Genomic DNA, 24,878 nt, shown 5'->3' with positions numbered 1-24,878 from the left:
AAGAAGAGTTGGGGGATGGGGGAATGTGGGTGGGAGAGAATGAGCAAGCAAACTGTATCTGTACATGTCTGTATTGTCTATTGCCCACTGTCTATTTTTGTGTAACTGCACTGTACTGTATGTAATGTTTTTCCCTGTATACGGGACCCCCTCTAAAATGAGATGCTGCATCTCAAGGGGCTATCCTTTCAATACATTCTGACCAAAATTCTGACAACAACAGGCGACGGCTACTTGACATGGACGCCGCTCAGCATCCAGCCCGTTCACCTCACCATCAAGGTCAACGACCACCTCTTCAGCTCCCTGTTCACCCCCATCCTGAAGGTCTGCAACTGCCACAACGGAGGAACCTGCCAGTACGACAGCGTCACAGAGAACCACCAGCAGGGGAGGTTTCAGGTACGACAAAGGAGTGAGTAGCAGGGAGGAGGCTGGTATCATCTTATCTCCAGCAGTGGGTTTTCAACCCTTTTCATATCAAGGCCCGTTATTCATTGGGCAGTTGAGCCACGTACGGACCAGACGTACGCAGACCCAAAAAACTAAAGGATATTTTGTTTTGCCGTTGGATGAGATTTTGCCCACAATTCCATGCTGTGTTGACTCTAATTGTGTAGACTTCTTGTAAATTAAGCAATGCAGATGTTTAACAATAACTTAACTCTTGAGAGCCTAAAATTAAACCTTTTTTCGCTCTCAAGAGTTAAAAATATATAAGGGTTACCATTTAACTGGGGACCACCTGTAATCCAGACAAGGACCACTGATTGAAAATCACTGATCTACAGTATTTAACCACTTGCCTTAAACCTTCTAGTCTTAGTCAAACGGTCCAGACCTGAGATGCATTTCTAAGGGACGGTTACAAACCGTGTTCAAACGTCACTCTTATTAGTCCCCCGGAACTCTGGGGTCGGTGTGGGCCCCCATGGTTGGCCTGACAAAACCTGGCGCTTCTCGCCTTGTTTTTCTCACTTGTACTGGTTTCTCACTTGTACTTTAAATATGTATAACTCTCTCTCTCCTCTCCATGTCTTATTTGCTCCATGGTCCGATACAGGTGGTGGGGTGCCTTTGTCCCCAAGGTTTCCGGGGACGATTCTGCGAGAACGCCACTGACGTGTGCCGAGGCAGGCCCTGTTTCCCCGGGGTGGAGTGCCTGTCCCAGCCGGAGCCGGAGCCGGAGCATTTCGCATGCGCAGACTGTCCTCCTCGCACCATCTACCGCGACAAACAAGGATACAAATGCTTTGAGAACGGTCAGTCGCTGCTGGGCCGCATCATGGAATGCGACGTTGCGCGGACATTTGAGAGCTCCGATTGGTCAGACACACGTCACGCTTCTAATGATGATTCCCATGGTCCAAGAAGCCATGGTCGCTGTACCTACTCTGACGTTAACCTTGAGTCACTGACTGTATACATCGCATGATGGGTGCAGATTGATTATCAAGCTAAATGTGGGCCTGTGCACAATTATTACATACACGCCTAGTCCTTATCATTTGAGATAATCGCAATTATTTTTTAAATAATCGTCAATCGTCAAATGTTGAAAATTGTCCATACATTTTCAATTTTCACTTTGTGACATGTTATATGCTTGTAGATCAACTATTTCCGCTATTTTGTAAGGTCTTACAGTGATTTCTTCTTCTTGATGTTATTTGTCATATCTTCCCGGTGCAATTTGTGATTACAAAGCCTAAAAGGCAAACAGAAATACTAATAGTTCCAATGTTCAATGCAAAAAAAAACACAATTAAATCATCGATCACAATTATTTGTGTGATAATTAATAGTCAACCTAAATTTTGCCCTATAGCTAAATGCAATGTGTCAGCTTGAATATCAAGCATCGATCATGAGCTTTAGGCTGGTTGGTTAACATTAGTAACTTCCTCCCGAGACGTTCCAAGGCCAGTGAGTCGATGTGATTCCTCCAACTGCGCCTTGGTCTGCCCCGGGGTCCCGTGCCTCGAGGACCTCCCTAGGGAGACGCCCGAGAGGCATCCTAACCAGATGCCCGAACCACCTAAGCTGCCTCCTTTCCAGGCGAAGAAGTAGCGACTCTACCCCGCGTCTCTCTCGCGTGACTGAACTTCTCAACCTATCTCTAAGGGAGATGCCAGCCACCCTGACAAAGACAACTCATTTCGGCCGCTTGTATTCGCAACCTTATTCTTTGACCTTATTATGTAACATACGTATAGGAAAGAAAACCTAAAGCTTAACCATATAAAAAAGACACAACACTGATCTGTGTATGAATTAGGTTGGGGATTACTGCCCAAGGACACTGCAGTGGAAATAACAAGGGACTTATTGTTATCCAGGGTGAAACCTGCGATCTCCAAGCACCAGGTCACCCTGCCGTCACGAGAGCAATAATGTAGGTCACACAGCAAAGAGTTAATTTAACTCAGAGAGCTTAAAAATGGACGCGCAGGCGCAAGGGTGAACCACAAGGTGTCCTACTTTATGCGATAGGCACAGTGACTTTCTGAGCCGTGGCAGCTAAGACTAAACAAGGACATCAATACCCATTACCGTGAATGTGCCAGAATTAGCCTGATATCTACTTCATTCCGGCGGTCATTAGGGAATGATTTATTTCCACACCAGGAGGACGATTGCTCCGTCACATTATATACCGAGTCTGGGGAAAACGCTGTTAATCCTCTTTATCTTACTTGTCCTTGTGTCCCTCTCTCTCCTTACCCCCCCCCCCCCCTCCTCTTCCCTACCATCATAGACTTCTGTCAGCCTCCCTTCGACTTCCCCTGCCACAAAATGGCCACTTGCAACAGCACGGCCTACAACTACACCTGCACGTGCAAGCCTTTCTACAGCGGCAATGGAGTCAACTGCACAGGTATACTGAAACGTTATGGCCTGGCGTCAAAATGTAATTAGAGTACCAAAAGTAAATGGTAAATGGTGCATTTATATAGTGCCTTTATCGAAGGCGCTTTACAGAGATTGTGCATTACATTCACCCATTCACACACACATTCGTACACCGATGGCAGAGGAAACCAATGACCATGCAAGGCACCAACCTGCACATCGAGAGCAATTGTGGTTCCCATCCGATTATTGTGGGTACTTCTACTGCTATTACTTTATGACTTGTAAAAACTAAAAAGCTAACAAGACAAACTTAGAGGTGTTCAGCTGAATGGTTCATCATCAACTCTCATTTGGGGTCTGGTAGACTGGGCGTTTTAGTCATTTTGTGCTTTCAGCGCCCTCCGGTGGAGACATAAACACACCAATCTGAGAGCCACTGCACTAATAATGCAGATGGACCCTCAAAAAAGGAAGGGGAGGCCAAGAACACACCCACATTGCACATGCAGTTCACACACACACACACACACACACACACACACACACACACACACACACACAGAGCACATACGTTCCATTTGTACACTCTCAAGCTACTGTAAATGAACAGTGTACTGTAACGATGTGAATAATGCGTAATGTTGTGTGTTGTGTGTAGACGTAGACGAGTGTCTGGATCCAGTAGCGTGTGATGGTGTATTTATTTCCCTTTGTGTGCGTGTGTGCGTGCGTGTGTGTGTGTGTGTGCGTGCGTGTGTGTGTGTAGACGTGGACGAGTGCCTGGATCCAGCAGCGTGTGACAACGCCAAGTACGAGTGCGTCAACACGGCTGGCTCACACCACTGCTCCTGCCGCTACCAGAGCACAGAGGGAGATGCTAACGGATGTGGTATGTTGCTACGCCACCGACCAAGAAATGAGAAAAATATGAACACCATTTTATGCTCCCAAATATTTCTTTACTGAAGTGGTAACGTTTCCTCAGACCTTGAAGGAACTAAAAGTATACACTATACCAGGGGTGGGAAACTTTGACGATGGAGAGGGCCATTATATTTCTATACTCACTCCACAGAGGGGCCACATTGCATGCATGTCATAGCAAAAATAGCCGATCTACTTCAAAACGTGTTGCAATGCGACGCGTTTTGAAGTAGTAAATTGTACTTGTAGATCAGCTATTTGTGCTATATTTGATTTGAAATCCTGAAAAGTCATTTTAACTATATACAAATATATTGTACATAAAAAATATTATTTATTTGCATTATTTGTAATGCTACTCAGCAAGCTACTAATTTAGACTGTAAGTAATTAAAGCGGGTCATGTTTGCATGAATTGTAACAGCTGAAATCAATAACATATTAGTATTCCGAAATTAATCTGAGGCCAGTTGCCCTGTACATAGCATGCACTATACAATGATATGTCTACAAAATATGCTATCTATCAGAATAAGTAACTATCTATTTTGCTAAGGAGCGCCTAACTAAACCACTAGTTCTCAAACAAAGATCTGCTATCTCGGCAACGCGATGCGAGCTGTTTTTTTTAAGTAATAAGTATTCAACAATCCACCTACTCAAGTAATGTACAGATGTTTTTTTTTAAATGCACTTGCTGCAAGTACAGTACAGTACAGTACAGTACAGTACAGTACAGTACAGTACAGTACAGTAAATGTGTTTGGTTAATGTCCAGCAGTGTTTATGATCCATCCACAGCGAAGTGAACTCTGGTGTGTGTGTGTGTGTGTGTGTGTGTGTGTGTGTGTGTGTGTGTTCACAGGTGACTCTGCCAATCCTCCAGGTGAGATCTCCCACACGACCTCCTCTCTCCCTTTCCTCATTCATGCACACACACACACACACACACACACACCTCCTCTCTCCCTTTCCTCAGCAGTGCATCACAGTGTGGCGCGGCTTCCGCTGTCGCCATGGCGAACATGCCCAAATATGGTAATGTGACATCATCAGTGAGGGCTGTTGCTATTTGTTTTGCGTTCTCTGCAGGGTTTAATTTCTTCAATGTCTCCATGGGCTGGATCGACGAAAGTCAAACACTCCAACAGGTGCGTACGTGCGCGTGCGTGTGTGACTGTGTGTGTGTGACTGTGTGTGTGTGTGTGTGTGTGTGTGTGTGTGTGTGTGTGTGTGTGTGTGTGTGTGTGTGTGTGTGTGTGTGTGTGTGTGTGTGTGTATTTGTGTGCGAGATAGCAGCTCTTCGACACTGACCCGCGCAAAACTCTCTTTTCTTTCTGCAGCTGAAGGAGATTCTGTCCACAGGCTTCCAGAACAAGTTCTACAGTGCCAAAGTGAAAGGCCCGGCGGGTCCGGGTTCGGGTCTCAACGAGTACCGCATCAACGTGTCCAGCGACACGCCCCACTGGTACATCAGAGACTACCTGAACCGGGTCGGCGGCTACTACGGCATCAAAGTCGCCGAGGTCGGAGGTACAGATGTTACGGACGGTGTATAACAAACCTTGTCTTTTGTGGTGGGCCTGACCTACCTTGGGGTGGGCCTGACCTACCTTGGGGTGGGCCTGACCTACGTCAGGGGTGGGCAACTTTGACGATGGAGAGAGCCACTATAATTCCACACTCACTCCCATTATTAGGCACATTTTATTACGATGAACATGTATGCGGATGAATTCATCATTCATCAGTACATCAGTACATCGCTTTTTTACTGTGGCACCCACAACGTCATAGTTGGTGCCACAGTACACGATGACGTATGTAGTGACTACTACGCCTGATGACAGACACAGAGGGGGATAGGGATAGGGGAAGGCAGGGGGAGGGAGGCCTGCGTGAGACGTCAGACCAGAGCAGAGAGACAGAGAGGGAAGGTGATGGATAGATAGACTAGTATTGATCCTGCAGGGAAATTCAGTCACTAGAGGGATGGAGAGAGAGAGTGAGGGGAGGGAGGGAGAGAGTGAGGGGAGGGAGGGAGGGAGAGAGTGAGTGAGGGGAGGAGGGAGGGAGAGAGTGAGGGGAGGGAGGAGGGAGAGAGTGAGGGGAGATGGGAGAGAGTGAGGGGAGAGAGGGGAGGGAGAGAGTGTAGGGTGGAGGGAGAGAGAGAGGGGAGGGAGAGAGTGTGGGGCGGAGGGAGAGAGAGAGGGGAGGGAGTGAGGGGAGGGAGGGAGGGGAGGGAGGGAGGGGAGGGAGGGAGGGAGAGAGTGTGGGGCGGAGGGAGAGAGAGAGGGGAGGGAGGGAGAGAGTGTGGGGCGGAGGGAGAGAGGGAGGGAGGGAGACTATTTTACACCCACGCAATAACCCGGCCAATGCAGAATCTGAACATGCTGATCAATTCACGCAGTGTCAGCACAATAACCGTGGCAGTGCCAGGCAAGCTCGGGGCGGCATCACGTTGTTTATTATATGACTATATTTATTTACGTTATTTATTCAGAGCAGGTTTGGTTTAAGTTATGGCCGGGCCGGCTGGTCCTCCCATAAGACAATTTTAATATACTGTGATATACTATTATTATACCTACAAAACCTAAAATGTTTTTTGTTTGTAATTTTATGAAAGGAAATAACATTTAGATTTTTCTCACACACACACACAGAACCAGGAGTGGAATGATGACAATTCAGTATAGTACATTTTCACAGTGTCGAGTGACATCCATAGGATATCCACTTCAGGATATCCTGAAGTATTGACACTTGAAAGCGATATGGTGTTTTTTTGCGTGAGGTTGGCTGGATATTGTGCTGGCTGTTATATTCTTTTGGCTGAATATTCTGCACGGTCGACAAGTGCTGGCGAGGCAGCGTCTCCATCTCTCTCTCTCGCGCACCACTTTGACTCTGTGTGTCGCACGACTGTTCTCTCTCCCACAGATCTGGACGAGTGCGAGGCCAAGGAGGCAGCGTGTGTCCCGCCCTCGCTCTGTGTCAACACCTACGGGGGCTACAGGTGTGTGTGCAACGGCACCACAGACGTGGACAAGGCCCAGTCCTGCATATTAGGTGAGGATCGTTCATCCGGTCACTGATGATGCATGAACGCAACGCACCTGTGAATAAATTATGTTTTACATGAGTTATCTCTGAGTGAAAAGGCCGAAAAACAATTATGAATTCACAATTATTGTATCCCTGATGCTGTTTCAGTGACTTTTCTTCTTATTTTCTTAGCATTGTGGCAATTTTTTGCCAAAATTTTTGTTTGCCATTTGTTTGCCCTCATCAGAAATTCTATACCAAATGTTGTATTGCATTCACTGTTCCTTTAAAAAATGCAATGAACATTGTTAAATTGTTAAAATACTTCCACAAATGGCCGCCCATTCAAAATCAGTCGAGAAACAGACAGTGGTTGTAAATAAAGCATTTCTTTCCAGCATATAGTCTCGTTACAACACTCAGTCTTTTGCTTGTCTTTTGATTGTGGAAATCCCTTTTCTACAACTGTTAACAACATATTACACGGGCAGCCCTGGTTATAAACACATCGACAACATAATGCAAAAGGATAATATCATTATCATATCAAAACCATATAAGGGTCAGTTAAATTAACACAGAGGGTGTTTTGCTGTGGTGGGTTTTGGTTCCATTTTGGTCGGGAACCCCTTTTGGTGTTATGCTTTAGCTATTGAAAAATATCAGATATACAAGCTCATAGCGCGCCACAGAGACTCTGGCGCGCTACGAGCTTGTAGGTCTGCTATTTTTTTTAAATCGAAGAACCACTGACATAGAAACATAGCTTTTTCAGAAAACTGTCAGGATGTAGAAGACATTTTTAGAATCTGATCTCAGGCCTAAATGGGTTAATGCAGGCAAGGACGGTTCGAACATGACGGGCCAGGTGGAGGTGCAGAGAGCCGAGGACAAGACTCCCCTGATCCTGGGTCTGGTTCTGGGCATCGGTATCCCACTGCTGCTGCTGCTCCTGGCCACTCTGGCCTGCTGCTGCTGCTTCCGCCGGAGACGGATCACCGGAGAGTGAGTATACACTCCTTTTACACCCAGTGTTGATTTCCTTCCACTAAAACTAAGACGGAAAATGTTCGTCGACTGCCTTTTTCCACCGACAAAAATGGAAACTAAATAAAAAAACTAAGCTATGATGACCAAAACTACGACTAAATATACTGACAATTTCGTCAACAAATAAAAACTGGACAAAAATGTTAGGAAGGGACTAGTGGACAAGAGATGCCGTATAAGTCATTTTACACTTGGTTGCATGCTGAAAATAGCTGATCTACAAGCCCACGTTGTGGGCTATTTTCAGCAAGTGTAAAAACAGTCATTACGACGGCATCAAGGCCCGCCAAAACACATTTTGTTCGACTAAATCAACTGTATATTAGACTAAAATCTTATGATATTTAGTCGATATTTGATATTAGATATTTAGTCGACTAAAACTAGACAAACTTTTCAGGTGACTAAAATGTGACTAAATGAGAGTATCAATTTATTTTGGTGAAAAAAGTTTAAAAAAAACCTCAAAAGATACCATTTAAAAGTATAAACTCTGCAATAAAAGTTTGGTCCATTAATTCTCCACTTTGATAATACCAATTGGAATTATGTTTTATATAATTTTAATCGTTGATCGTTGTCACCTGTACAACGAGGTATAGATTGTAAGGATCGGGCATTCGTGGAATGAGCAATTCCACGAAAGAAAAACAAATCTAGCGAGACATGGTATCATTTAGTGCCTTAATAGTATGAATAAAGGTTTTTTTGAGCAAGGAGAAGGAGGTCTAAACGCTCTTTATGTTTTTTTCTGCTCTGGTAATTAAAGTTTTTTTGGGAGCTTTTAAAACGGTGTGCAGACTTTCTCTTTTGTTCGAGCTCCCGTTGAATTTACTGGGATGTGCGTGTACCTCCTGACCACTAAGGTGTTTTGAGCACCATCCATTAGCTGTTTTTGGATGAAAAAACTAAAACATAGGAGCTAATGGATGCATTAGGTGAGTCATTTATTTGGACATGGATGAACAACATCCACTCAAGAGAGCCAAGACCCAGAAAGAGCTAAAACTTGATAGTTTGTGAGAGAGGAAATGCACTCAGAGCTTTATGTTGATGTGCCACTGACCCACTGACGCAAGCTTGCTCACTCGCTCCATTACTAACATTGTCCAATTTGTCCCCAACCCCTAACCCGCAATGCCACGTGTTGGACCCATGTGGCATCGAAATTATGAGTGGATCACCTTTTCTCTATGGCTCAAAACAGCTGGAATGACAAAATATTGTTTTATAAGTACAATACACTACTGTGTGACATTCTAAATCAATACTTAATTAATCAATTAGCAGCTTATTCTCAATTTCATATATTTATTTACTTTTTTGAACAGTGTGTGTGGCGATTTTGACTGACTGGAGCCAAATTGTTTTCCATATAGCTTCTGATGATTATTCATTAAGAACGGCACACAAATTGTTGTGTATTCTGCAGCATTACTGCATTTATTTTAGACTGTATGGGCCTATAGAATACAATAACAATATTTGTCATTCCTGGTGCTTTGAGGAGTAGGCCTGCCTGAGAATCATAGATTCCAAATGAATATGAAGTCCCTGGGTAAAAACATGGTATCAAATAAGTATTCCCTTATTGTCTCCACCAGGCCAAAAGGCATGGCCGAGAGGTTTGGAACCTGTCCGTCCGTCCGTCATCCATTGTTGCGGTCGTTCTATAGTCATTAAACGAAACGGGTCTTTCAGATTTTTCATATTCCATCCTGATTGGCTAAGATTGGCTTCCAGCCCAAAATAACCTGTACCTGATCTGAGAGACCTCTGCTCTGAGGAGCACTTTTTTCTAGTTAAGCATTCATTTTGTTGTATTTGTAGGCAACTCAAAGCAAAGGGTGAATACCTATTTATTTATAAATGACCGAAAGGCATATAAATGTTGATAAAAAACAAGGGTATTTTGTCTATAATTTCAGTTAGTTTTGTGAACACACAATACAGTTCGTTCGTTCGTTCGTTCGTTCGTTTTTCTATTTATTTGATTCTAAGGAGATTTCATCGTTGGCTCGCTCGCATAGCTGGCGGTGTAGATGAGGTGTTATGCTGCATTCACACTGGAAGATGCAAAACAAACAAAGCTACACAGCAAATTTGTAGCTTTGTATCTTTTTAGCCGAAGCTGAAGCTATTTTCAAAGGGCCCGAAATGCATATAGTGATATAGGGCTGAAGTTGTTAATGTATGTTTCACTAGGAAAGACCAAGCATCAGACATCAGACAACAACCTTTTAGGGTTGTTTATTGAATGGACATGGAGTGTGTTCGTTTATGGGTTAGGGTTGTTTATTGAATGGACGTGGAGTATGGTCGTTTATGGGTTAGGGTTGTTTATTGAATGGACGTGGAGTATGGTCGTTTATGGGTTAGGGTTGTTTATTGAATGGACGTGGAGTATGGTCGTTTATGGACGTGGAGTATGGTCGTTTATGGACGTGGAGTATGGTCGTTTATGGACGTGGAGTATGGTCGTTTATGGACGTGGAGTATGGTCGTTTATGGACGTGGAGTATGGTCGTTTATGGACGTGGAGTATGGTCGTTTATGGGCACGTTGCATGCCAAGCATGGATCGTGCAGCATAAACGGCCACGGCATGGAAAGACATTGGGGAAAGCCAGCATGGTCACCTAAGGTCATCGCCAGATGTGTAGCTGCACGTGTAGCGTGCAGCTTAGAGGGCCAGGGGCGGGGGATGCCATTTAAGGTGCCGGCATGATCATCTAAGCCAGGTCATCACCTCACGCAAACGTGAAATGTGCAGCTTAGGTGGTCAGGGGCACGGATGACGTGTGGGGGCGCTGGCGAGATCATCCGAGGGAAGCTTGGATGGTCAGGTCAAAGGTCAGGGGGAGGATGCCATTAGAGGTGCCGGCACGAACATCTAAGGTCATCACTACACGCGAGCTGGTCGGGGTTACGAATGACACCGGAGGTGCTGGCTTGGTCATCTAAGGTCATCACCAGTGTGCGGCTTAGATGGTCAAGAGCACGGGACATGGGCGGCAGTGGGATTAGGGGGTTTCGAGGGGTTGTGGACCCAGATACTTTGGCTTGGGGGGCAAGGTAAGAGCCTGTGTGAATGTGTAGGAACCCCTCTGGAACCTGTTTTTTTTTGTGGCTTTCGCCTTTATTTTATATATTTTATGGAGGGACAGACAGTAGGCTGACAGGAAATGGGGAGAGAGATGGGGGGAAGACATGCAGTAAAGGCCGTCAGCATCGGGAGTCGAACCCGCGGCACACTGCCAGCCAAGGTGCCTGGACCACTGAGCCATGGCCAGGCCGCGAGGGATTTTTTAAACGTTTAAATACCCCCAGTGGTTAGTGAGGTAGGAGTGGTCGGCCTGGGTGGAGGTAGGCGAGTGGTCGGCCTGGGTGGAGGTATAGGCGAGTGGTTGGCCTGGGTGGAGGTATAGGCGAGTGGTTGGCATGGGTGGAGGTATAGGCGAGTGGTTGGCATGGGTGGAGGTAGGCGAGTGGTCGGCCTGGGTGGAGGTAGGCGAGTGGTCGGCCTGGGTGGAGGTATAGGCGAGTGGTTGGCATGGGTGGAGGTATAGGCGAGTGGTTGGCATGGGTGGAGGTAGGCGAGTGGTCGGCCTGGGTGGAGGTAGGCGAGTGGTCGGCCTGGGTGGAGGTATAGGCGAGTGGTTGGCATGGGTGGAGGTATAGGCGAGTGGTTGGCATGGGTGGCACAGGGTGGAGTTGGCAGCTAGTGGCCGGTGAGTTGTGCTTGGTTGTCTTCTGCTTGGTCAAACCTCCAGAACCTCAGTTGTTCCAACTCCATTTTGTAATCAGAATCTACAAAGTAACTAGTAACTAAAGTTTTCAAATGTAGCATTGGCAAAGGTACAATATTTGGATCCGAGATGTAGTGGAGTAAAAGAAAGTATTGGAAATTTGAAATAGTGCAAATACCTAAAATTGTACATAAGTACAGTACTTAAATGTACATATTTACTTTACACTGAATATACATGATAAACATGCAGCATGTGTGTGTTTTTCTTTGGTGACATCTAAATAAATCTAATCAAATATGCACACATACACACATACTATATGCAGATCCACAATGATTAATCCATTTTGGGCGGGAAGTCGGGAACCCCTTTTGGTGTTTTAGCTATTGAAAAATAGCAGATCTACAAGCAGATAGATCTACAAGCAGATCTACAAGCTCATAGCGCGCCACCGAGTGGCACGCTATGAGCTTGTAGGTCTGCTATTTTCTTTTAATCGATAGAAACATAGCTTTTTCAGAAAACTGTCAGGATGTATAAGACATTTTTTTTATCTGATCTCAGGTCAAAATGGGTTAAGGCCTTATATCTGAACACATTGGAATTAGACATTTCACGCGTCCAGACGTCACGAGCGGTCTGGTGTGAAATGACTCGAGGACCCCATGCTGCTGCGCTAATGCACAGTGTCTCAGCAGCGTAGTCGGCCTCACCACCTCTCTCCACTCTGAATCATGTCCTCCAGCGCGCTGTAACAGCAGAGCGATGTGCTGTCTTATATTTCATTTCTCTTGTCAGAGAGGGTGGACTGCCCACTCTCTTACTATATTAAAACAACGCAACTACCTACTAACAGATATTTGATCTGGGTTATGAAACTGCACTCGTGTCTTGTTGCAGGGGAATGTTTGTAAATAGAAAACGCAGTAGGCCACGATTTATGGATGAGGGCAGGCAGCACGTGCCCATGTTGGGAGTGCACTTTCAACCAAAATACTGTGTCCATCTGCATAATTCAGATAATAGGCGCTACTCGTGCTTATACAGTAAAATGCATAGGGACAGTCACATAGGGACACACACAGAAAGCCTTACTGTATATATAGTACAGGATATCCTAAGAAGCCAGCTTAGGTGGTCCGGGCATCTAGTTATAGGATGCCTTTCGAGCGTCTCCATAGGGATGTCCTCGAGGCACGTCCCACTGGGAGGAGACCCCCGGGGCAGACCAAGGATTACATCGACTCACTGGCCTTGTACTAAAGTTTAGAAAATGGCCTGTACAACAGTATGGCTACCATTGACATCCAATATAAGGCAAATGTTTTCTAGATGTCAAACTAGAGGGATTATGCAATGGTTTTGCATTTAAAAAAATCTTTGGGATAAAAACAGTGGCTATGGCTAAATTTAGCCCAATGAGTGTTTTGATGCAAAACTAATGCTTGGAATGGATTCAGCATCATGAAAAACCCCTAGTTTGACACATGCTAGTTAAAGCAAAAGGAAACTTATTTATTTGCCTTATATTGGATGTCAATGCTGGTGGTGGCCATACTGTTCAGGCCATTTTCCCCCAGACAATTCCAGGCAACTTTGTTTCTTTTATTCAGGATATAATGAAGATACAAAATCAGCTGAGTTTGGGGTTTTTAGTTTGAGGTCAAATTATATTATTACTGGACTTATAGGATCCACCTGCGTCTTGAAGCAAGTAAATTGACTCTATGGGAGCAAAGCCAGGAGGGGAAAGAAGCGTACCACCTATGTAGACGTGCTGCTCTATGGGGGCCAACCCAGGGCAAAGCCAGGAGGGGAAAGAAGCGTACCACCTATGTAGACGTGCTGCTCTATGGGGGCCAACCCAGGGCAAAGCCAGGAGGGGAAAGAAGCGTACCACCTATGTAGACGTGCTGCTCTATGGGGGCCAACCCAGGGCAAAGCCAGGAGGGGAAAGAAGCGTACCACCTATGTAGCTGTGCTGCGGCGCGACAGCTTGGCAACACTGCAGAGCTCAAGAACCTGATGTTGGATAGGAATTTGTGGAGGGCAGCGATCCAGGAATCCCGAGTTGGTGTTGGCTAGACCTCACTCTTGCAGCAACTATAGGATCCACCGCTTTTTCCGTGCCGGCAATCCGCCCCTCTAGACCATGTCACATGCAAAGTGCAGTTGTTGAATGCATTTTATAACAACGTGTAGCCATTACATCACATACAGTATAGAACTCGCCATGTTGAAGGAAAATCCCATTTGACCTATAGGCAAATCCCCTTTGGCTCTGCATATCTGCTCTGAATGAATTCCTGTGTGTGTGTGTGTGTGTGTGTGTGTGTGTGTGTGTGTGTGTGTGTGTGTGTGTGTGTGTGTGTGTGTGTGTGTGTGTGTGTGTGTGTGTGTGTGTGTGTGTGTGTGTGTGTGTGTGTGTGTGTGTGTGTGTGTGTGTGTGTGTGTGTGTGTGTGTGTGTGTGTGTGTGTGTGTGTGTGTGTGTGTGGCGCGCGTGCCTGATGTGCATGCAAGTGGGCAGATGCCTGCATACTACATTCGTGTCACATATTTTGTTGCTGTCGGGCACAAACCTTCTATCTCCATACGTGTAATTTGTTATGTTTTGAGTTTTCCTCGTAAAGTAATGCCCCACTTCTTCGATACAAGAGTGCCATGCAAAAGTAGTAAAAAACAGCAACGTGTGAAAATGTTTTTTTGCCCGGACATACAAGGTTTCCACCCGATCCAAAGGATCCCTGCATGCCCTGCTGTGCTAGACGTGCAAATTCCCATGATGATGATGATGATGATGATGATGATGATGATGCATGCGTGCCCTTGGGTCGGGCACGTGCATCCGCATCTGGACCAGGTGCTGCTAGTAGAGACGCATAATCCCCCTGGAGTCCTGTCCTGCTTTTTAACGGCCCGGCTGTAACCTATACACTGTGGATATAATGGCTTTGGTTTCATCATCGCCAGGATTGTGGGATTAGGTTTGTTAGATTAAGTAGAGCTAAACCACTGTCATGAAGGAGGACGGGCGGATCGGACGCCCGTTGTCTTTTCCAAGCAGACAGCTGATTTGGGATTATGTGCCGTAATGGAACGGCCTGCTGCTCACATACTTAATGTCCCAGATGTAAGGGATAAAATTATGACAGATAGATGGGCAATTGTTGCAACAGCGCAGGTTTTATTTTATTTATTTGTTTATTTAAAGGCGTCGTTGCCAATGTTTTCTTTGTTTGTGATTAATGTGCAATGTGTAATTCTCTGTGCACCAGGTGGCCGTGCACTGTGCCTCGATCGTTTGTCAGAGGAGATACGCAAATATTAGTACAACAGAGCGCAGCAGGGCCTATAATGGCTTGTATTGTAATTCAAAACGCTGGAATTGCAAATGAGACAAGGGTTTAGGAAATATGTGACATCATGCAAATGTCATGCTCTTAATTCAGGTTCAGTCGTAGATCTTCTAGGCTTACATAGATATTCATTGTCGTGTCCCTATTTTTGGGGGCATGCATTATTATAGGCAAAAATACTTTCAAAAATATTGTATAAATAGAGAATACATGGTGACATACAGTACATGGTGAAAGAACAGGCTCAAGCTAATGATGCAAGCTGTACAATTGATACTAGTAGAAATATTGTATTATCCCTCATGGTGAAATTGGATTGTCAGCATCGTTCATCAGTGAAAAGGAAACAACAACAACATGTGAACAATACACTTGATGCACACAGCAGTGATACAGACAGCTGCACGAGACAATTAAAGTGCATTGGTAAAGACCACTGGTCAGACTAAAGCACTTGACAGTTTTATCGAGCAATATTATAGCTCTGGTGGGCACCATAGATTGCTTAAATCATTTTTATTTACCTTCTGTGGACAGCGGCGCGCGGAACCTCTTCCCAGATTGGAGGCGAGTAAACTCTGAGCCGAGAGGGGAATTGGGGTCCATTAGTTAAAAAGCCTTCTGCCTCCTTCACCGCTATCACGTCATAAAGTGTGGTTGGACTTAACTGAGGCGGCCAAAGTACAATATATCGAAAATGTATCATCATTGCAATTTCAAACATGCGCAGTATACATATCGCAACAGCAATTTTGCAATATGCATTTCAAACCAATCCAGGCATAAAGTATGTTTTTGTTTGGATTCAAAAGAATATTCAAGGGGGCACGGTGGCACTAGTCACAGGCACAGGTAGTGCTGTCGCCTCACAGCTAGAAGGTCCTGGGTTCGATTCCCGCTGGGGACGCTGTGGGCGCTGGGGGCGTGCTCTCTCCTCTGCGTCATCAGTGCCCATACCCGAAGGTGCGGTTGGCGAAAGGACCTTTTCTGAGTAGAGTTAGCATGTTCTCCCCTTGTCCCCTAGGGTAGGTATACCCTCACAAAAAACATGCAGTAATCCTGGTCTCTAAACTACCTCCCTCTGGCCAGCCGGGACGCCTGATGGTGGACGCGCTACGTCCGGCCGGGGAAACTCCCCCCTGTCAGGTGAAAAGAAGCAGCTTGGACTCATGCATAGAAGGAAGCATGAGGCCAGTCTGCTGCCCTCCCCAGGTTAGCAGAGGAAGTGTAGCGCCCAGGATTTACATTAGATAATTGACACTGGGTGAACAAATTGTTGCAAAATCGTGGGATTAAAATTTAAGTAAAACAACAACAACAACAAAAGTGGAGCAGTGAGAAGCTATTGCTAAATTGGTGGTATATATTAATTGTCAACGTCAATAGCAGTGGTAGCAAAGTTTGTTGGATTGGAAATATGCAGAAATCCATAGAGTAGGTTATTCATTGTCTGGGTTCTACGTTAGAGGCATGCAAGCCCAAGGCAGAAATGCATTCAAACTGTATAATTCAACAATACGCGAGAGCCATATTGTCATTGTAATATTCAACAATATTATCGCATATCGCATGTTTTCCTAATATCGTGTATAACGCCTATATAATATATCATTGCGTATTGTCTGAACGTACATTCTGCCATTCACAGCAACCAGCGAGTCTAATGGCGTTGTTGTCGTTTTCAGCATCCCCCATTTGATACCAGAGTCCTACATGCAGGAGCAGCAACAGTACAACGGCGGCAACCCTCCACCCTTCAACTTCTCTGACCCTGCTCTCCAATATGCCACCCACTGCAGCCCCCGCATCATAGACCACTATATACCCAGGAGACATCGGCACAGATAACACCTACTGGCACCAGGTACACACATACATGAGACATACAGGAGACATCAGCACAGATAACACCTACTGGCACCAGGCACACACATACATGAGACATACAGGAGACATACAGGAGACATCAGCACAGATAACACCTACTGGCACCAGGCACACACATACATGAGACATACAGGAGACATACAGGAGACATCGGCACAGATAACACCTACTGGCACCAGGCACACACATACATGAGACATACAGGAGACATACAGGAGACATCGGCACAGATAACACCTACTGGCACCAGGCACACACATACATGAGACATACAGGAGACATACAGGAGACATCGGCACAGATAACACCTACTGGCACCAGGCACACACATACATGAGACATACAGGAGACATACAGGAGACATCGGCACAGATAACACCTACTGGCACCAGGCACACACATACATGCAGTATGTAGGCTCTATGCACACAGAATAACTCTCCCTACTTCCGGGCCCCTTCCCTACTTCCTTCAAAGGTGTTACCGATGATACAAATTAATTTTAATTAATTTAGGCCCCATTTACACTGGCAGCCTGAATCTCTGCCACATCCAGATTGGTATCTACTATCCGATTTGTTTAAATACGTCTAAATGCAGACAGGTCACACATATACAAGTCACATGGAATCTGATTTTTTCCAATGTGACTTGAGCCACATTTAGAGGTGGTTTCAAAACTGATTCAAATCTGATTTCAGTCTCAGTCTGAATGCAACAAACTGATCTAAATCGGATTCCATGTGACTTGTTTGCTTTTAGACTTTAGATGGATTACAATCTGCATGTGGCACAGATCTGATTCAGGCTAGATCTGAACACGGATCTGGTCACTTGCAAACGGCAGTGTGAAAGGTTGGGCTTTCAAAGATTGGATTCGAGGGGAAATAAATCTGATGTGACTGCAGTCTAAATAGGGTCTTAGTGTACAGTGGTTCTCAAACTTTTTTATTTCAAGGACCCCCATATATAATACATGTGTTCACTCTCAGAGTTACACACCCGTACGGGGCAATTTGGAGCCCACTCAAGGACACTTTGAGACCCAACATGCACAATAGCAGGACCCTGACTCTGTTTGAGGGAAGTAGGGAGGGGCCCCGGAAGTAGGAAGAGATATTCTATGTCACACACAGTATACTCAGAGAATGTACATGGGACCAGATGGACCCCTTATGCATTCATTTGGTTCCATTTGCACACTCTGTGAGTACAATTAGCACTAATAAATTGTGTTGTGCACAGACTCTAACCGCATGCACGCACACACACAGTCTCACCCGAAACCTGACTCACATGCACACACAAGCACTCACACACCATCACAATCACACTGCGAATAATTATGTGGTTTGTGAACTGTTGTATGTATTTTATAATGACAAGACAAATGGCGCTTATTTATACGATTGAGTACCGGTAATTAAGCTTGAGTGACTTTTAAGGGCAATTATTTCCCATCCCCTAATGCTGAGCAATGGACCTGCCAAATTGGATTTTTATTTAAGTCTGCATGGACAACTGTACGCACTTACACATGACTCAGCAAAAAAAAGACCATGCAACCTCTCTCTTGGCTGGAGTAGTTGATGAAAGTAAAACCACTGCAGAGGTCTTTGGCTTCCAGTTGACATTGGGCCAACAGCGTCTTGATAGCACCATTATTGTTAGCGAGGCATTACCTGAGCTGCAAGCACATAGTCGTCTCTATTCAGAACTAATGTAGGCCTACATTTATCATTACCCTGGCCCCGCAGCCAGGCTAATGGTGATGATGTGCTGTTGCAGAATAATCAAAGAGTTCCATGACAGATTTGCCAGTTATGTATTTTAGTAGGCTATAAACTTGGACATGTGGGTCCGGTCTCTGAAGGTGTGTTCACGTTGTTGTAAACTACAAGCTTGTTTTATTTACAATGTTATTTTTATTTTTTTAAGTGCACATATTTGTTAAAATTTGGTCCTTTAAGATAATATTCAAATGGTGGTTTTCTCATTTTGGAATTAAACTCTCCAGTCGTTACTTACAATTAAACTTTCTGCCCATTACTTTCCCTTTGACTCTAATTTTAATGTAACAAACAAAGTTATTCGTTGTTTCAACTGACAAAGTTATTTTTCTTTGGCAAACCTGTAAATACTACTTACGGTATGTGAGTAAAGGTTTTACCTAAAATATACTCTGTCTGGTAGTAGGGCTGTATAATGTTCTAAAGCAAAAGTATTTGAACTGAACGCTCATGTTGCTATAACTGCTTGTAATTTACACTCTAACCACTGGGTGCCGATGCTGAGTCCTACACCACACAGCCTGATCAGTCATGTTTGTTTGCAAGTAGGTTTTAAGGCGCAGTATGCACAGCCCCCACCCACCCCACCCCACCCCACCCCACCCGCTCCCACTCACTCACAGACAGACACCTGCTCTGCAGCCTTCATCTGGAAGTGGCCGCAGCATGCGGTGAAGCCTGCCTGGTGCCCCCCCTGCAAGATGAGATCATCTGCGAAGGGGAGCCGAGCGAGCTAGGCAAGGCAGCCCTGCAGGTCCCTGCCACTGCAGAGACAGACCTGGCCCACACACACACACACACACACACACCACAGTGCGGGTCAAGGGCAGGGCTCTGCAACACATTCTGCCCTGCTCACTTCCTGATTGTACACACACACACACGCACATGCACATGCACTGTACCCCTGCCTAACCTCTGCAGTGCCGCTCCATTCCTCTGGTTTGCCTCGCTATAGATACTTGATTGATGGAATAAACAGATAATGTACGGCAGACTGTTGCAAAAAAACACTTCTGCGTTCACAAAAGCAATCAAGATACACAGCAAACCTGCCCCTCTGACACCTGTGAAAGACAAAGGCAGCTTACGGAGGATAAAAAAAGACAAGAAGTTGTGGGAGCTTTTATTGTGGCGCCACAGTTCTGGAAGGTTCCACCAAAGGAGTGCTGTTTCATACGCCGCTGAAAGCTGCAGCAGTGTTTGAACCGGAGTTCCACAGTGACTGCAGCAGACGACTGGAGGAGAGCCAGAGAGGGGAGGAGAGAGAGAGAGAGAGAGAGAGAGAAAGGCAAAGAGGGAGTGTGTGTGTGTGTGTGTGTGTGTGTGTGTGTGTGTGTGTGTGTGTGAGAGAGAGGGGGGGTAAAAAGTGAGCAAGCAAAGATCAACAAGCTGAGATTCTATTTGACAGCTGTGTTTCGTCCTTCACATCCCATCAAATAAACGGACTGATGAGTGAGTGTCAGTCAGAGGCAGTGGGAGACCGGAGGCCACGCAAACCAAAAGAAAACGAGGGAAGCCGTAGTGCGTTAGAAAAAAGTGCACGGCCGCATGCTTAAACACTATATCCATTTCACTGCAACTTAATTGAAAGAGACAGAAGATTTGAGACCATCATGGTGTAGTTTTGGGGGAAACTAGTTATTTCTCCAGCAGCAGCATGCAGGTACAGTAGATACTAGTAGTTAGTAGGCCATCGAGCCGACAGGATTGGCTCACGCACACACACACACACACACACACACACACACACACACACACACACACACACACACAGCTGGCCTGTCGATGCTGGACGGACAGCCCACAGATAATGCTTTTATCACACGCCTGTAAAACCATAAAGAATTACTGCCACCATTCTGGGATTGGCTGTTGTGTGCGTCACCTTTGTCCATTGACCGAGGCAGACCTTTGAACAGCCTATATGCCGGGAAATGGCTAATGGCAATCCACAATTCTCAGAGGAGAGTGGTCAGAGCTGACCAAAATTGCTTGTGGGTCATGACAAAAAAAAGAAAACACACCCCTTTCTACTTGCATTTATCATCAGTACGCAAACTATGTGACACACACACACACACGTGCGCGCGTGCACACACAGCACACACACGTTTTAAACAAAAACTATGCATTAAATAAACACATACAATACATACACCCACCCGCACAGCTGCACAATGTGAAGGGCCTGAGGCCTTTTCGTTGGGAGTGACTTCCCCTGACCAGCAAACAAACAAACAACAGCCGTTGTGTCCCATGAAAGGTGAGCCTCATGGCCAGCAGGTGCATTACAAAGGCTCATTCATTAGTGATGGGCACGTCTTCCAGTTACAGTCAGAACACCCTCTCATATTTGTCACCTGCCTCTGGAAGGCCTCACTTGCCAGTTATGCGCATAAATTTACCCCCTCTCTGTAAAGCCTTTTTACGTCTAAAAGCTGCTTTATTTTAAGATCAGGCTTGAGCAATTGCATTCCTTACTTCATACATCATTTCCTGCTGACCCATGTTTTAATGGGTAGTTAGTATAGTTACACTAGGCAGATGCATGTCGGGTACTTCACTTGATACTGTGTACACGTTAGGTTTGATGTTTACCATCATTGTTTTCTTTGCACTGACTATGTGTCATGCTACACCACGGGTGTCCAAAGTGCGGCCCGCCGGCCAAATACGGCCCACAGCTTCATACCTGAATTGTATTATTTCAGGTATGAAGCTACAAGGTGTATTATGACGTTTTTTTTTTAACCTGGGCATTTCCCAGAGTATGATTTGTTCCTTGTATGTCCTTATTTATTTTTTTGGCAGGAAACATACACCTGACAAAAGACCAAGACCATTGATGATGATAGTTAAATTGAATCGTTTAAACGTGATGCTTATGTATATGTGACTTTGTTATAGTCCGAAGGTACATTGTGTCAGGAGATGTATAGTTGGGTGTTTTAATTAATTATGGCCCCCTTTGACAGAAGTTTGGACACCCTTAATTGTGCTACACAAACCCCCGGTGTTAATTTAACTCCAATAGTGTACAAATGAAACCAAATGGACCCTTATACATGTTAATTTGGTTTCATTCTCTGAGTCAACATTGAAGATTTTTTACTGCACATTTTTTCCGATCTTACACCTTGTTATAGCCAGGATAATTATGCTAAATGCCTAAATTGTACATAAAATCACACCTGTGTGAAGTGAGGCTCTTATCATCGTACATCATCATACATCATCTCATTCTGGCCAATCACAATTTGCGTCCTCACCTTCGTCATCAATGTCTGTGTTAAGCAATGTTTGTGTTTACATGTCCATTCATTGTGTTAGGACAACATTTGGGTTACACACACCAAAAGCTGGACAATTATTGAGGGGATATGACCCCTCAATAATTGGAAGTGCAATAGTCAAATGTCACACTCTGAGTGTGATACTCACACACGCACACCCTACCCCCAACTCACATGCAATCCTATATTGATCTGCAACGACGCCCTTTCTGCGCAGTGGACAATACCAACTGTTATCAGTGGAAGTGATGTCGGAGGCTATAGAGAGCTGACGTTAATGAAGACGGAGAGGTAAGCTCCATCACCGCATCCTAGCCTCCGCTAAACTGGCGCGAACTTTGACCCGAAGCCATGGTATGCAGCTGAAAGCAGCTCTCTTCTATGACAAGGTTCTGGGCTGGGCTGTATGCTATACTCTAAGGCTGTACTGTATGTGTGATAAGGACCCATTGCATGATGTCGGGCTAGTTACACATTCACTAATTCAGAGGAGGGGAGACATAGTAGGGCATAACAGTAGCATAGATATAATGCGGAGCGCGGGTGTACAATTACAACGTGCACATGCTTGCCTATATGAACACACCGACATGTGCATGCACTCGCGTGCACGCACACACACACACACACACACACACACACACAAGAATACTTAACCACTTACTGTAAATACTATATAGTTTGCTGACCGGGTCCCCCAGGGGTCTAATTGTTCCCTCCCTTTTTCCCCTCTCCAACAATGAAATGTCTTATGACAGGTCCACAATAGGGATGCTAGACTGTACTTTTTTTTTCTTTTCTTTTTTTTTTTACAGTGCAAATGCTCTGCTCCTTCTCGTTAGCAAATCCCACTTTGGCTCACATCCTGCAGATTGGTTTTAGGTTTTATAGACCATGAAGTAATTTCTCCTGGGGTCCAATCTGTCCCCATCCATATTTAACCTCTAACCTACAATGACCTTTGACCTGTAGTAGGCCCTCCCCCAGGGACCCGTTTGAGGGCATGTCATCAGCCGAACCAAACAGCTGATTCTGCATAATAGATGAATTGCACTATAATAGACCAGAAGAACAAAACCCATCGGCCGTGTACCTTGTGTTCCGTTTACGACCCGTCACAAAATACTGTCTCTTTATTGAAGTGTATTACTGCAACACATTTCATCATGAAAGTGTGTGTGTGCGCGCGCGTGTGCGTGTGTGCGTGCATGTGTGTCTATACAGTGTGTGTGTATGTGTGGGTGTGCGTGTGTGCATGCACATGCCAGAAGACATATACATGCCATGGCAATGTATAATAACAGCATATTTGGCAAATAAACATATATGCCAATCTTGCAGGCAGAGAAGGGGACACTCCAAACATACATGCACCAACATCATGCTCTCTTTCAAGCAGCTTATCTTGTTCTTGTGACAGATTTAGGCCTTTGTGCCGTCTCCTCTGGCGTTACGTAATCTGTAGAGAGTGAGAGAAATCGTGGAGCATGAAAAACAGATTTAAGTGAATAGGCTCCAGTGTGTTCCAGATTATGGTTCGTTGGGGAAAGAGCCTGCATGCGAGTTTTTGAGGCTAGCGAGCAGTGGCAGAACACAGCCATGTCTAAGGAGTCTAGTAGGTACAGTACTGGAAAAGTTATACTCCCTGAGATGCATGAAGAACATTGCAATGTACAGTACTGTACTATTGCCCTATTTCCAGCTTTCCAGGATGCTGCTGCTGTGTGCTTGTTCTCTCGGCGGATCCAAGAGAGAGCCAGTGGACTAGATGGAGGCGCGCGTGCACGTGTGTGTGTGTGTGTGTGTGTGTGTGTGTGTGTATGTATGCGCGCACGCACGCGAAGGGGATGGGATGACATGAATTTTGGGACATGAGAGAGAGATTCTGGTACATTCTCTCAGTCAGTGGCCTGTTCAAATAGTCCGCACACACACACACACACACACACACACGTCTCACTGTATACCCTCCTCCGCATGCATCTCCCGTGGGACGTGGCCAGAGACAGGTGGCCAGGGGGAGACAGGGGAGCAGCAGAGCATAAGAAATCAGGCTATCAGATACTCCCTTCCACACACCACCAGCGCAATTAGACCTGAGAATCCACAGTCATCTGACAGCACGCCTGCTACAGGCCCAGTCACATATCACACATCAGCACATGCACCCACCATGTCTCTGACACACACGTGTGCACATACACACACACACACACACACACACACACACAAGCGCGCGTGCGCACACTATTCTGCTATGCACCGCCCGCCATGTCAGTCCAGACAATGCATCTCATTGTACACAAAACATAATACGATGCAGACGCGCAACCCACAGGTCAAAGGAACTTTTCATTCAGAGCCACAGACACTGACAGTGTACATTATGTCGTTAGCCTATTTGGGGTCATGATATATATGCCAGCGTATCGTGGATGACAGCATTACAAAATGAATGATTCAGCTATTCAGCAGCTTCATGTTAAAAAAAAGTAAGGCAAAATTATTATTCATGAGATTGAGAATGCGGCAGTTTATAGATAATAGATAAATTAATGTCTGTACAAGTGTACCAAAACTGGGTCAGTGTAGTAGCCTAGTATTAGGGTCCTATAAAGAACATGCCCCTTGTATAACTAAATGCTTATCAAAACTATCTCCTTGGGTGTCCCTTAAAGATGATGCCCATATGTATACACGATGCAACAAGCCTGTGTCTGCTTGCTATGCCTGTGGCACCGACTGGGATGTCTAGTATGGGACTAGATGCAGCGGCAGCGCAGACCAAGGGAGTGACGCATTGCAGGTACAAACGAACCAATCACAGAGCGCCATTTCGCCCGGCTACGTCTTGCGCCGCGTCACGGACTAGCAGAAAGTATTCATACGCCACGTCATCTAGGCCGCCGGCGACTAGTC

The 24,878-nt window shown here is 45.4% G+C and overlaps 1 protein-coding gene across 1 annotated transcript in view; it reads left to right on the top strand.

Annotated features, from left to right (window-relative positions):
- LOC308328431 (uncharacterized protein) overlaps nt 1-18,828 on the top strand; it is a 20,960-nt gene extending 2,132 nt beyond the window's left edge. The window contains exons 4-13 of the mRNA XM_080782248.1: nt 224-402; nt 1,064-1,262; nt 2,759-2,878; nt 3,623-3,745; nt 4,646-4,666; nt 4,873-4,931; nt 5,124-5,313; nt 6,724-6,852; nt 7,668-7,833; nt 16,672-18,828. Of these exons, the coding sequence (XP_080638374.1) occupies nt 224-402; nt 1,064-1,262; nt 2,759-2,878; nt 3,623-3,745; nt 4,646-4,666; nt 4,873-4,931; nt 5,124-5,313; nt 6,724-6,852; nt 7,668-7,833; nt 16,672-16,834 (1,349 nt within the window). The 3' untranslated portion in view covers nt 16,835-18,828. The remainder of the gene's footprint in view (nt 1-223; nt 403-1,063; nt 1,263-2,758; nt 2,879-3,622; nt 3,746-4,645; nt 4,667-4,872; nt 4,932-5,123; nt 5,314-6,723; nt 6,853-7,667; nt 7,834-16,671) is intronic.
- The last annotated feature ends 6,050 nt before the right edge of the window (nt 18,829-24,878 follow it).

Source organism: Protomyctophum bolini, assembly GCF_963924005.1.
Source record: "Protomyctophum bolini genome assembly, chromosome: 14".
NCBI lineage: Eukaryota > Metazoa > Chordata > Actinopteri > Myctophiformes > Myctophidae > Protomyctophum > Protomyctophum bolini.
Note: the sequence above shows the minus strand (reverse complement) of the source record. Positions and strands in the feature narration are given on the sequence as shown.